The sequence below is a fragment of the Giraffa tippelskirchi genome, chromosome 4 (genome assembly GCF_054371585.1).
Source record: "Giraffa tippelskirchi isolate mGirTip1 chromosome 4, T2T-mGirTip1v1.2.pri, whole genome shotgun sequence".
NCBI classification, from domain to species: Eukaryota; Metazoa; Chordata; class Mammalia; order Artiodactyla; family Giraffidae; genus Giraffa; species Giraffa tippelskirchi.
Genome location: NC_137278.1, coordinates 124556804 through 124571595, shown reverse-complemented (window position 1 = coordinate 124571595; position 14792 = coordinate 124556804). Strand labels below are relative to the sequence as shown.

Below are 14792 nucleotides of genomic sequence, written 5' to 3'. Positions count from 1 at the left end.
CATAACCATATAATAAGTTTTTAAGATTTTATAGGACTGTTTATTAACTTTAAGCTTTTATACTGTTAATCTTTGGTTAGCAAGGGATTTACTGATTAGAATACTTCTCAACCGTTGCACATACTCTGTGGTAATTATGGGCTATTTATATTACCTTTTTTCCTCAATGATCAGAATGCTTCATGTTCTTAGTTTTTTTGTTATCATTCCTGTGCAGTAGATTGTAGCAGATATTGTTTTACTATGGGGGATATTTAGAGAGATGGAGGATCTGATGGTATATCTTCTCAATTAGACTTTTAGATTAGAACTAACTTCTCAGATTAGAATTCTGTACTATAGCCATTAATTTATTCAACCTAAAAGATGGTTATAAGGGTCTTAAAAAATATTTTGTAAGCTGCAGCCAGGACAGGCAGTGATGTACCTTTGCACAATACCAGAATTTAGGCTTTGCACTGTAAATTACAATTTACTTAATGGCATTATTGGTATGAATGTTACATTTGACTATATTTCATAACATACGAATGGTTATTTTGCAATACAAAATACTATTTTGAAACCTTTTTCTACCTCTTTCTGTAGGGTTTCATATGTCCGCAGTGTATGAAATCTCTTGGATCTGCTGATGAACTTTTCAAACACTATGAGGCAGTCCATGATGCTGGTAATGATTCAAGTCATGGAGGAGAAGCTTTGGCTCTGAAGCGGTACAGTATAATAGCTTTGAAGTGTAATGTAACGAATGCACGTGATACCATTCTTTAATCATGAATATTTAGTTCTTGAAGAGTAGTGTTTTTATATTTTTTGATTTAAATCTACCTTCATTTAGCATAGTTTTTATCTTTTATTGTTATGATTTATTCCATCCTTGATCAATAACCAGCTATACCAACATCTGTAGCATGTTTCAGAGGTTATATTTTTAATAAAGATTGTGATTTTTTTAAAAGGTTAAAGTATATTTAGCATATTCTGCTTATTAAAAAATGATATGCTTTATTTAAAAATTTGTCTTTTGTATTCACCAACATAACAGCAAACAAACAAAACACATTCTGCCTCTTAGCAATTTTACCTGACCATTTTAACAATTAAAATAAATATAATTACTTAGAATAGGATTCAGCAGTTAACTTTGCTCTTCTTCTATTGGTGAGAATTCTTGTCTTAAATTCCCACTAAGGAAGAAAGCTTGATTTTATTCGGTTGCTATTCTGTTGCTGATTTGTTGCTAAGTTGTGTCCTGACTTTGCCAGTACCCAGACTGCAGCACTCCAGGCTTTCCTATCCTTCACTATCTCCTGGATACTCATGTCTATTGAGTTGATGATGCTATCTAACCATCTCATCCTCTGCCTTCAATCCTCCTGCCCCCAATCTTTCCTAGCATCAGAGTCTTTTCCAGTGAGTTGGCTCTTTGCATCAGGTGGCCAAAGTATTGAAGCTTCATCATCAGTCCTTCTAATGAATATTCAGGTTTGATTTCTGTAGAATTGACTGGTTGGATTTCCTCGCAGTCCAAGGGACTCTCAAGAGTCATCTCCAGCACTACAATTAGAAAGCATCAATTCTTCAGCTCTCAGCCCTCTTTATGGCCCAACTCTCATATCTGTACGTGACTACTGGAAAAACCATAGCTTTGGCTACATGGACCTTTGTCGGCAAAGTGATGTCTCTGCTTTTAAATATGCTGTCTAGGTTTGTCATAGCTTTGCTTCCAAGGAGCAAGCGTCTTTTAATTTCATGGCTGCAGTTACTGTCCACAGTGATTTGGAGCCCACGAAAATAAAATGTGTCACTGTTTCCACTTTTTCCCCATCTATTTGTCATAAAGTGATGGGACCAGATGCCATGATCTTCGTTTTTTGAATGTTCAGTTTTAAGCCATGCTTTTCTCTCTCCTCTTTTTGCCCTCATTAAGAGGCTCTTTAGTTTCTCTTCACTTTCTGCCATTAGGGTGGTATCATCTGCATATCTGAGGTTGTTGATGTTTCTCCTGGCAATCTTGATTCCAGCTTATGATTCATCCAGCCTGGCATTTCACATGATGTACTCTGCATATAAGTCAAGTAAGCAAGGTGACAGTGTACAACCGTGACATACTCTTTTCCCAGTTTTGAAGCAGTCTATTTTCCCATGTCTGGTTCTAACTGTTGCTTCATGACCTGCATACAGGTTTCTCAGGAGGTGGGTAAGGTGGTCTGGTATTCCAATCTCTTTAAGAATTTTCCAGTTTATTGCGATTCACACAAAGGCTTTAGCATTGTCAATGAGGCAGATGTTTTTCTGGAATTCTCTTGCTTTCTCGTGATCCAATGAATGTTGGCAATATGAACTCTGGTTCTTCTGCCTTTTCTGAATCCAGCTTGTACATCTAGAAGTTCTTGGTTCACTTGCTTTTGAAGCCTAGCTTGGAGAATTTTGAGCATTACTTTGCTAGCATGTGAAATGAGTGCAATTGTCGGATAGTTTGAACATTCTCTGACATTGCCCTTCTTTTTGATTGGGATGAAAACTGACCTTTTCCACTCCTGTGGCCACTGCTGAGTTTTCCAAATTTGCTGGCATATTTGAGTACAGCACTTTAACAGGATCATCTTTTAGGATTTGAAATAGCTCAACTGAAATTCTATCACCTCCACTAGCTTTGTTCATAGTAATCCTTCCTATGGCCCACTTGACTTCATACTCCAGGATATCTGGCTCTAGGTGAGTGATCACACCATCATGGTTATCTGGGTCATTAAGACCTTTTTTGTATGGAATAGTACAGAAAGATAGTCTCTGCATATATATAATATGCTTATATTATGTGTACATATAAATGTGTAAATGTATATAATTACGTAAAAGAGCAGTTCTACATTGTCCTATACCTTTTGTTTCTGTCTGTATCTATGGATTGTTTCTTATCATTGCAGATAGTTATCTTATTCTTTTTAATGACTGCATGGAATTTTACCATTCTCCTGTTGACAAGCATTCAGGCTATTTCCAGTGTTTTGTACATATAAATGTGTTGGTGGTATATGTCTTTGTGGACATATTGTTTGCATGTGTTTGAATATATCTGGAAGATATATTTCCAGAAATTGGATTTCTGGATAAAATTTCCCTTTAAAATTTTGATAGATGCTTCTTAATTTTGTCAATATCCTAGACTGTTCGATCTGTTAAACGTTTCAGAAGATTTTCTTTGCTAAACAAGTTACTTTCAAAAATTTATTAAGTGGCACTTTTTGAAAGATTAATTGGAGTAACTGAGTGCACCCAATTAGAAGTTGAATTATAATTATTGTCCTTGCAATTTCATTCAATTTAATATGAACCATTCCTATATATTGTTATTAATTCATCTCTTCATCGTTTTGCTTTATACATGAAGTTGGAATATTAATAAAGAGTAGGGAAAACTTAAAACCTATACACACATTTTTATATACATATTAAGACCAAGATTTCTCCAGTTAGCCTGTGGTTTTTCCAAATTGGAGAAGTTCATAGGACCACATTGGGGAGAGAGAGAAAAACAGAGAAATGAAAACTAATGAAAGTGTCATAAAAGGCAAATTTTAAGAGACAAGAAAAAGGCAGGAATATATTGTCTAGTTTTACTTTTGTATTCAGAGATTAAAGATGACACTTTAAAGTTTATCTCCATTATGAAGTGCGTCTAGGTAGAAGTGATCACTCTGTTTATGCTACTGTTTTCATTTCTATTGTAGAATTAATGGCCTGTTACTCTTTATGTGTTTTCTTCCCCCATTAAACTGAATGACGTGAGAGTCTGGCATAGACAAGTTCTGTTGAATAATGAGTTCTTTACGTATGAATGGCTTTGAAAGGTAGAGATTCCTTTTCTACTGTTAACCATGTTTCACAAATGAAGCTGACTTTGTTTCTTTACTGTATCTTCACTCCCATCCTAGAGAATAATTTTCCTACCAGTATGTCCCATTATGTTTTACTTTCTGATATGCTTGTGCTGGTGTGGAGTTGGTCTTCTCCATCGTTAGAACTGATCCTGTTCTTTTTCCTTTGTACTAGAATCAGTGCACTTGAGTATTCCTAATCAGCTCATTTCAGTCTTCTTCCGTGGCTGTCATTGGAGTGGCATGGAGCAAGGAGAGTCCCTTTTTCTGCTGTTTATAATCCAAGAGGATAAGATATGTTCTTCATATATAGAAGAATAATTGCAAATGTGTTTTCTCATGGAATCTCTTCTGCATAAGGGCTTCGAGTTGTCTGCTCGACCGTTGTCAGACTATTAGATGAGGGGAACAGAAGGTGAGGTTTTGACAGGAAAGAGCATTTCAGACTCAGGAAACAGCAAGGAGCCAGCATTGCTACAGCTAAGTGAATGAGGGTGAGAGTGGTAAGGTAGGGATTAGATTGTGCAAATTTTTATAGTCCTTGTTAATGAGTTTAGATTTTATACTAACTGCAATAGGAAGCTGTTGATACTTATTGCTGGTAAATTAATGGGAGACCTTTTGCTTTTGTCTCAGTACTTGACAGTCAGTTTTATTGTTTCCATGATAAAAGTGTTCTTCCATTGATAGACAGTATGCTTAGGAATAAAATTATTTTCCCAAGGACTTTATATATGCCACTATATATAAAATCTATAGTATCTTTTTAAGAATTAGGAAAACGAGAATATTAATATATATTCACTAGCCATGATTTGTTAAAGCAAATTAACCATTAATTCCTTTTTTCCAATTTATGTTTAGAGATGATATAACACTACTCAGACAAGAGGTCCAAGACTTACAGGCTTCACTTAAGGTAAAATAAAAATGATTATACTTGTTTATTTTCAGTGTATCAGATAAATAAAACCTTTGAAAATCTGCTGGTTAAAACCTTTTCTTTCCTTAGGAAGAAAAATGGTACTCAGAAGAATTAAAGAAAGAATTAGAAAAATTTCAAGGGCTGCAGCAGCAAGTAATTGCTTTTAAATACTTAAAGTGTGTTATTAGTTGTTCATTTTCATTGTTTTAAATTAAGTATAATGCTTTTTTGTAAATAAGTGGCATGATATGAATAGCTTCCTAATTGTTTTCTCTGTGCTTAGTAGCCTACATATGTATCCTTTGAAATTCTAATGAATACAAACCAATATAACCAATCTGTGGAAAGCTCATACGTAACTCCTTAAAAGTGCTCCATTAAGAATCATTTACCTATGGGACTTCCCTGAAGTGGTTAAAAACTGCGCTTCCACTGCAGAGGGCGCAGGTTCGATTCATGGTCAGGGAACGAAGATCCCACATGCTACAGTGCGGCCAAAAGAATCATTTACCTATGGATTTTTTCTTATATACCAGGCCACATTATTCTTATTTTCTGACAATATACGTAAGTGGTTAAAAAATACAGGTTCAAACAATAGTGAAGCACTTCAAAGCACTTGTGTTTGTGACAAATTGGAAATCACTAAAATGTCTATTAGTAGGGAAAGAACTATTATTAACTGCTTATAGTTTATATTAGTGGTGATTGTTTGAAAGCATGGGAAAACTGTTGTATTCATGTTAGATTTTAAAAAACAAATATTGTGTCTTTGTACACAGACGTGTATGTACCATACAACTTTAACTTCATAAAAATAATACATACAGAAAAGAGCAAGAAAATCACTATAGTATCCAAAGTGGTTATTTTGAGTGATTTCGTTTGATATCTCAGATATGTTATAATGTTCTTTAATGTATTTTCTAAAAAAAGTTTTAACAAATTATGATTTTTATACCAAAGTTATTTTGACTTTTATATGAACATTACATAAAAAATCATAGAATGATGAATTTTACCAAATATATATATAGTTTTCATTTCTGTGAATAAAAATGACACCCTTTAACAATAGCTTTAATACTTTTATAAAATAATTGTGATCCCTTTGCACATTATCTTAGCACATTAAGATAGCACATGACATTTTAGCACATGACTCCCAGTCGTCTTTGCCTTTTTGTCTTTTCCCAAAAATTGTCATTTGGACTAGAAAAGAAAGATAAGTGGATAACAAGATATCAGTCTTATTACTACTCAGCTTCTACAACTGATGATGCATTAAAAAGAGTTTTAGTAATCTAAAATACTTAGAGTTCACCTACTCATGTGTTAGGTAGATGCCATTAACAATCAAACGTGCTGTATTAATATTATTTTCTGTACTTGAAAACACAGGAAGTTGTTTACTGCATTTGAGATGACTATTTTAACCTTATAATAGGGACTTCCCAGATGGCACCAGTGGTAAAGAACCTACCTGTCAGTGCAGGAGACATAAGAGACGTGGGTTTGATCCCTAAGTTGGGAAGATACCCAGTAGGAGGGCATGGAAACCCATTCCATTATAATAACTTATGTTATTACTGAATTTATGGAATTTAAGATGCCATCTCGGCAAAGCTCATGAAAGTTTAATATGTTAACAGATTCTTAGAGGCAGTGAGCTACAGTTAAATCATTATGCCAGACAGCCTAGTGGTATCTTAGAGATCTAGAAGGATGTGAGCAGGCCAAGATTTGATTTTCATCAAAATCTTGCCACTTACCTGACAGAATCTATTTCAGAGATTTTTTTTCACATTGACAATTGTAACAATATAGTCTTTTTTTTTATTGCTAATAAGAAAAATTTTATTGTATAATAGAATATTATTTGTATAAATCTCTATTTTTAAGTGAAATAAAATAAAACATTATTTTAAATAAGAATTACTTTCTTATAACTAAATCAGAAACATTTTTCCTTGATTATTATGAGGTGAGCAACTTAATTTCCAATATTTTAAACTTTCTGGCTTATATCAAAAGTTTATCCCTAATATACTAGAGTCATTTCTGGTTTTGTAACCACCACAAAATTAATTAGATAATAAAATATATTTTTAAATATATGAATGTAATACATAGAGATGGAAATATACAATTTCACTAAAATTACATAAGAAAATAATTGTACTGAAAAATAACATACAAAACTGTATTAGGGGATAGATACAAGAAGATAAATTTTAAAGCACAATGATCTAAATAGTTTTTCCCATCATCCATAAATCTAGAGTTTTGCAAAAATATTTAAAACTGTGAATCATTGATAGATTTCTCTGTGTGTGTATCTCAAGGATATTTTTAGGATACAATATGTATATGATTTCCAGAGTCTGATGCGATCAGGTAGAAGAACATGTTAAAACAGTCTAAAATTAAAATTTATTTCCCTAATACTATAGTCTTTTCCTTTTAATACATTTGTTTGTGTTTTTGTTTTCATTGAGGAGTCCAAACCTGATGGATTAGTGGCTGATTCATCAGCAGGTAACTTTACTTAAAGCTGTTGGTTTTTCATTTTTCTTCTTTCTCATCCCTTTTTTACTTCTTTCTTTTCCTCTGATGCCTGCTACATGAATTTTGTTTTATGGTTTTGCTTCATGGCACTGAAACAGTGAAGGTAACAGTCATATTCTAGGTTGAGAGTGTTTATTACCTGTGAACTTTATGATTTAATCAGTTATTGAAATCTTAACCTTATTGTAGTTCATTATATTCTGAAGTTATACACTTTTGAAATATTACATTAATATGGTGGTTAATGAAAGTTTAGATGTATATTAAACAGTGATATACTTTGTTTCCTCTTGAAATTAAAAAATGAGATTAGCATCTTTGTAATGGACTTTAACTGGAGGCATGCTCAATAAATAATAAAAATTACATTTTGAGATTAGCTGTTGTATTTAATGTCTGTTTGAAGGTTCTTTATGAGAATGAAGTAGTAAGAATTGACTGCATATTTTAATTGATTAATTTATTTAAGACCTTGATTGTTCTTAAGACATTTCTAATTTCAAAACATTTCATCAGAGGCACAGAATGTATTCTTTTTTGGTCAGTTGACAAAAATAACTGTGAAATGTGAAATTAGAATAATCTTTAAACAAATATTTATAAATATTTTAGGTATGATTGCTAAATATTTCTTTCATTTGTTTTACACATTTATAAACTTTGACTTGGGCCTTAAATGTATTGGCTGTGATTAATTCTTTTTTTTTTTTTTTTTTGAGATATTCTTAAAATGTGAAGAGATTAATTCTTAAAATGTGAAGATACTCTACTTGTAATTGGCTAGTAGATCATGTTGATTGTCTTTAACTCCTACAATGATTATAAGCAAAAACAGTTTAGGAAATGTAATTCACATTGTGTTTGAATAACTACTTTTCTGTAGAACTACAGTCTTTGGAACAACAATTAGAAGAAGCCCAAACAGAAAATTTTAATATTAAACAAATGAAAGATTTGTTTGAACAGAAAGCAGCGCAACTTGCCACTGAAATTGCAGGTAAATTAAATCACGAATTTTTTTTATCCAGTAAATCAGTCTCACTACCTTTTTGCCATTGTATATTCTATAGATAAACATTGTATTTCAGTGTGATAAAGCATTTGTTATAGACTATCGTGGTGATTACTGGCATTTAATGATAACAGAGTTGCTGTGTAAGTTATTTTATTTGTTCTCCCACCTCCTCCCTTTGAAGAACTGATTTTCCCTGTAAAATTCTTGAATTTTAGAGAAGATGAATTTTCTTTTGAGGTATGCTTAAAGATTGACATGTAACATTTTGAAGAAGTTAAATAATATGGTATAGATTTAACATTTGGTTATGCTAGCAATTGCATGTAATTTTTTCAGCTACATACATGCTTTTAAGTAAAATATTATATGTGATTGAGTATACATTAAAATGCTAATTTAGTAATTGAATGGATTTTATGTAGACAAAGACATTTGATCATTTAAGTTTATCACTGAGTATCATCAGAAGTATAATTTTGTTGTGTACATTTATGGTTATCAAAGGAATGTGAATTTGAATTAGAGTGATATGACATACAAGAATTTATAGCTTATCTTCTCTAGAGTTAATGTCATGTCATCTATGTAACTGCCCTTAATTAGACATAAAGTCAAAATATGATGAAGAAAGGAGTCTTAGAGAAGCTGCTGAACAGCAAGTGACACATCTAACAGAAGAATTAAACAAAGAAGCAGCTGTGATTCAAGATCTAAAGACTGAACTGGTAATTTAGAAACCATTTATTAGAATGGTTGAAACTGATAAGTGAAATACACATGCTGATGAAACAATTTTAAAAGTATAGCTTGAATAGAATGGAGGAAATAAAATTCCCTGTAGCTTTACCACCTACATATATATATGTGTGTGTATGTGTACACTATATATGATTTTTAAAGTAAGAATGGAATTTTATGATACATTATTTATGACAACATTTTTATTGTTTTTGTTTTAATGTCATCTGTCATTTTTGGTAGTTTCCATATCTGCATCTCTGATCTTACCATTCCTTGAACTTTAGTTTTGTAAATCCATCTAGGACACTTCTAAAAGGAGAAGAGGGCAGCAGAGGGTGAGATGGTTAGATAGCATTACCAACTCGCTGGATATGAATCTGAGCAAACTCTAGGAAATAGTGAAGGACAGGGAAACCTGGTGGGCTGCTGCCCATGGGGTCATAAAGAATTGAACACAGCTTAGTGACCAAGCAACAACAACAAGAACACTTTTAATTGCATTTCCAGCTTTCATTTCAAATTCAACAAGTATAACATCAAGTCATCATATTTCTGTCATTGATACCATATGTTTTTAACCCTCTCCCCAGCCTTAACAATCTTGGATCTGTCATTGTTTCCTTTCTGTTCTCTATTTACCACTCAATAAACATATGTATATGTGTATCAATTAGATTGAATCTGCTCCTTGTTCATTTTATTACCAGTTTCATAGGATAAAAAATGAAGGGATTTAGCATTAACAAGTGATTGTTATTATAAGTGGGTGTAGTTTGTGAAGGAAAAGAAAGCAGTTAAAGCACTAAGGGTAATTGTGTATTTGCTGTTTTGTACCTTGAATGGTAATACTGTTAAATATGGGAGAGAGCTCTTATTTAGCTCTATGAAAAAAGGATAAAGATTGTTGGGGGAAAACATCTGTGTTCAATGTTTGGAATCTAGTAATTGATGTTAAAAGATTGTTTTATTTTTATTTCTTAGTAGTAAAACTTAAAAAATGTGTGTTATTTAAAAATGGATGTTCACTAAACAGTTAGTTTCACTGTTTTGTTTTGTTTTGGTTAAAATATGTTGCTTCACAGCTTCAGAGACCTGGAATAGAAGATGTTGCTGTGTTAAAGAAAGAACTGGTCCAAGTTCAAACACTAATGGATAACATGACCTTGGAACGTGAGAGAGAATCTGAAAAACTCAAAGATGAGTGCAAAAAGTTACAAACAAAATATACTAACTCAGAGGTAATGAAGTTTAGTGCACTTAAATAAGACTAATGTTAACTTGTTTAACGTGCACTGTTGGTTGAAGCCAGCATTTTTCTGAGTGACTCAAACACTACTTGCCTTTCTTTTATCTGGTCTCAATAATATCTGTATATAGTCAATATGGGCTGATAGTATTTTTATCTTTGCTTTATGAAGTTGGACTCTTAAGGAAGAATGTTTACATAAAGGAGTGTTACTCTGTTTAATAAATAATGTATATTGTGGAGAAATTATATTTAAATTTGCTCCAGATTAATAAGTAGTAATTTATTTCAATTTGGTAGGGGTAAAGGAAGTATGATTTAGTTTTCTTCATTTGTATTACTTATGTTGCTTAGAAAAAATATTTAAGACTTACTATCTATTAGACTTGGTTTTCATTTATCGATTATTCAGTTATGTGGTTGAAGGAAGTCTTAGAAATCTTCTAGTCTAACACTTCAACCAGGAATTCCCTTTATAGGTCTCTGATAAGTGATCTACAACTCTTGCTATGTGTTGTAGGGGTGGCATATTTCTTCCTAAGTCAGCCATTCCATTGAGTTGGCATTTGTTTCCCTATAATTTACATGTACTGGTTCCAATACTCAAATATTACACAGAATAAATTGTTCTTTTCCACATGAAATATTTGATGACTGTTCATATTTACTCTGAATTTTCTTCTCTTCTAGGATAAACATTCTCAGTTCTTCTATTTATTACATGACTTTTGCCTGTCAATCTCTTATATAATTGTCAGCATATGACAAGTTCTAGGATATGTAGTAAATATATTTGCTTAAAAATGCTAGCATTTGTCCTTCTTACCGTATCATAGGAGGTATTTTTATTATAACTACTACTGTGTATAGTTCTTAAGCTCCCTTATATGATATAGACCTGTGTTTTTCATGTTTTCGGTTTAAAAAGTTAAGTTACAGTGATATTGCAACTTGCATCTCAGATTTTTTAGCTGGTTATCTAAAAGCCACTGTTCATAATTATTAATGAGCCATGGAGTATAAATATTATAGATAATCCGTATCTTCCTTTTATTACTTTCTCCTATGTCTTATCAGTGGAGGATTGGTGAAAGCTTATGGGTACAACACACATAGGCATGTGAGTCTTTGTAATGGTTAACATTTTAGACTTTTAAATTGATGAACTTCAGGTGCAGATTTCCCAAACATGATCTTTGTAGCCCAAGAATAAAAGTCTCACAGATTTTCAAATAATTTTAGGGAGTTCATGAAGTTATCAAAACCAATAAAAATCTCCTAATGTGTAATCTAGGAGAGGCTGAATCGAAGAAATTTGGTGGGAAAGAATCCTATTTAAATGCTAGGTTAAAAATTTCTTTTAGCCTTATAAGTTAAGTATTAAGTTTGTTTTATATTTAAGGAATCTGGGCTTCAATGAGGTTAAATAACTTGTTCAAGTTCATGCACCTAATGTAAAGAAGTTAGGATTATAACTCAAGTCTATCTTGAAGCTCATGTCTTTCTGTATCATGTCATTTCCCATTTTTGGTGGTCTGGTGATTGTGTTAGAAGTAAATTTGTGTTATTAATCATAACCTAATACTGTTGTTACTCTTGCATTTTGACATATTGTGTATTTGTATTGAGTATAACTTAAAATACTTTTGAATTGTGTCCCATACCATTTCCATATGAAAAAATTACTGTCTAAATATTCCATCTCATTTATTTTTTACTGTGTTTTTAGCTTCTATTTACTCCTTAGTATATGGTGTGTATTTTATTAAAATTCAGTTTTATTTATTCTCAGTTATGTGTGTTAGTCAATTATATAACCTAAAGAACTAAAAGAAAAAATATATTTTATGTATTACTGCTTTTCTGAACCTAAATATTGACATCAGAAATAAAACAGTAAAAGGAATTAAAGAAGCTAAAAATGTAATGATTTGTTTTCTATTTCTAGTCAAGGGTCAAGATACATAATCTGATATACATTGTTAAGTATGTTCCATTCCTTTCATTAAAAATATAACTTATGAATTCATTGTCATTTAAAAAATCTAACTTTTAAAAAGCATATGGAAAAATAACTCATTCTAAAGCATTTAAAAGTATTTTTAAATAATTAACTTTTCTTTAGATCAGGAATTAAGTTTAATAAAAGTATTATTCCTATGCTGCTGCTGCTGCTAAGTCGCTTCAGTTGTGTCTGACTCTGTGCGACCCTATAGATGGCAGCCTACCAGGCTCCTCTGTCCCTGGGATTCTCCAGGCAAGAACACTGGAATGGGTTGCCATTGCCTTCTCCTATTATTCCTATAAATTTGCATTATTGAAAATGTCAGAGCTGTAACTAACTTATATTTGGTGTTGTCTTTAATGGAAATGATTTTTGATGAATTTTATTTATATTCCAAATATCTTTATTTGAATCCTAATTTTTAAAACTAAAAAGGTTATAGAGATGGAATAAATATTACATTCATTCAGGGTTATTAAAGAGAGCATCTAAATATCTCTTAAAAATTTGCTAGTGTAAGAGATTAGATTTAGAAGTGTGTTTGTACTTTTTATTGTATGTTCAGTGTGTACTTTTGTCAGTTTTGTTTTCCATGTTTCATCCATCATTTTATTTTATTTTTTCTGCTTTCTAATGGAGATGCTTAAACTTGAGGTAATGTCTTTTTGGAAGGCTTTTAATATTAGTACTGTTTTTAATATAGTACCTTCTAGCACAATATGGCAATTTTGAGTTTTAAGACAATCTCAGAACTTCAGATATATGCTCATTTTTGTTTTACTAATCAAGCCAAATTTTAACCATCTTTAAAATGATTATTTACTAAAAGTATTTGGCCATTAGGACAATAATTATAATCCTAAAGTACTAGCAGGAAGTTTGACATATCTTTCCTTAATTACTTTGTAATTTAAAATTTTTTAGTAAAAATTCAATGTTAAATTCAGTAATGTGGCTTTAAGGAAATGCACATTATTTTATGGGGTCTTACATATCTGTTGCCATGTGCAGAGATTCTATGCAAGTATCTGTTAAGTTCTGGGAGAATCACTCCTCTCTTTAGTGAGTATTTTTTGAATGCCTGAGTGACAGCAGCTAGTATACATGTGAGGAATAGAACAGTGAATAAGATACAGTGCCTGCTCTCATAAAGCTTATATTCCTTTTGGAAGCCAAACAATGTGAAATAAACCAGCTCACAATAGAAAGTCAGCTAATCCTAAGTGCTATGAGGAAAAACAAAGCAGGATATGGGCAGTAGTGGGTCTGGTAATAATGTGGATCAGTTTTAGATAGGATGATCAGGGAAAGGTATCCTCAGAGAGGATACATGGGAGAGAAGAATGAAGTAAGCAAGGAGCAGAGTGAAGAACTGGGAGCAGCATTCCCAGGAGGCAGTGCAGGTGCCAGAGCCTTCTGGGCACTGATGAGCTTGTCCTGTTAACTAGTGAGGACTGTCTGTGTGGCTTGCAGAACCTTCTTTTTGAATTTCACCTAAAGTGGAATCTCAATAGTGAGTGTATTTCCTTAGAAATTTTGTCTTTCTTCAATCTTAATTTTTTAAAAATAGAACTATAATATATGATCATTGTAAAAAGTTAAAATGACTCAATGCACAGTAGAGAGGGAAAGCTTCCTGTATTTAATTCCTCTTTCTCCTCTTCCCTGTAACTAAAATTTATCTTTAGGTGTATACTCTTCCTACATCTTTCTTTTTTTGCCTTGAGTAAACTAAAAAGTTTTAAGTGCTTGCTTTTATATTTTTAAAAATTCAAGTAAAAAAATATGTATTTAGTGTACAACAGATACATTATAAGATATAACATAATTTTGGATACATTTGCTTTACATTTTCTTTGTTTAGTTTCTTTTGCATGTTGGAATTCATCAGCAGAATAGATACTGGATATATGTTATATACATGGTTAATCTTATAATCTTTAACGTGGAATCATGGTATTTTAATGAAATATACTCAAAATTTTCATTTTAGTTCATACTTATTATGTGTGAAAAACTCTAGTAATTCCTTTGGTAAGATAGAAGTAGAGATTTAAATATAATTTTTCTTGTGATAAGTGATTAAAGCATACTAATTTAAAGTAGCTGGATTGTTCCTGATATTTTAATTAACACCCATAATGTTGTTAATAGAGAATAATTCTAAGATTCAAAGTTGTTAGTCATAGTGATTTGAAGTAAACTCCTAATACATTTCAAGGTTACACAACCAGTTTAAGACAGAGCATTAAGACACACTTTAACTTGAACACAGTTGAAAATACATGAATATTTAAACATTTCTGCTTTGAAATATGTTTTATATACATGTTTTCCTTAACAGGTCAGGCCATGAACATATCTCAGACATGTTGCCATTACCAAAAATATTTTTGAAACCTCTGTTTGTT

At 31.8% G+C, this 14792-nt stretch overlaps 1 protein-coding gene across 5 annotated transcripts in view; it reads left to right on the top strand.

Annotated features, from left to right (window-relative positions):
• EEA1 (early endosome antigen 1) overlaps window positions 1-14792 on the top strand; it is a 133163-nt gene that overhangs the window by 49795 nt on the left and 68576 nt on the right. For 4 of the 5 annotated variants that reach the window (XM_081592122.1, XM_081592121.1, XM_081592120.1 and 1 more), the window contains 7 exons: window positions 589-713; window positions 4746-4800; window positions 4894-4959; window positions 7305-7344; window positions 8258-8371; window positions 8993-9114; window positions 10213-10368. In XM_081592122.1, coding sequence (XP_081448248.1) covers window positions 589-713; window positions 4746-4800; window positions 4894-4959; window positions 7305-7344; window positions 8258-8371; window positions 8993-9114; window positions 10213-10368 — 678 coding nt within the window. Of the gene's footprint in view, window positions 1-588; window positions 714-4056; window positions 4297-4745; window positions 4801-4893; window positions 4960-7304; window positions 7345-8257; window positions 8372-8992; window positions 9115-10212; window positions 10369-14792 lie in introns of all 5 variants that reach the window. The other variant, XM_081592124.1, reaches the window with a different exon arrangement.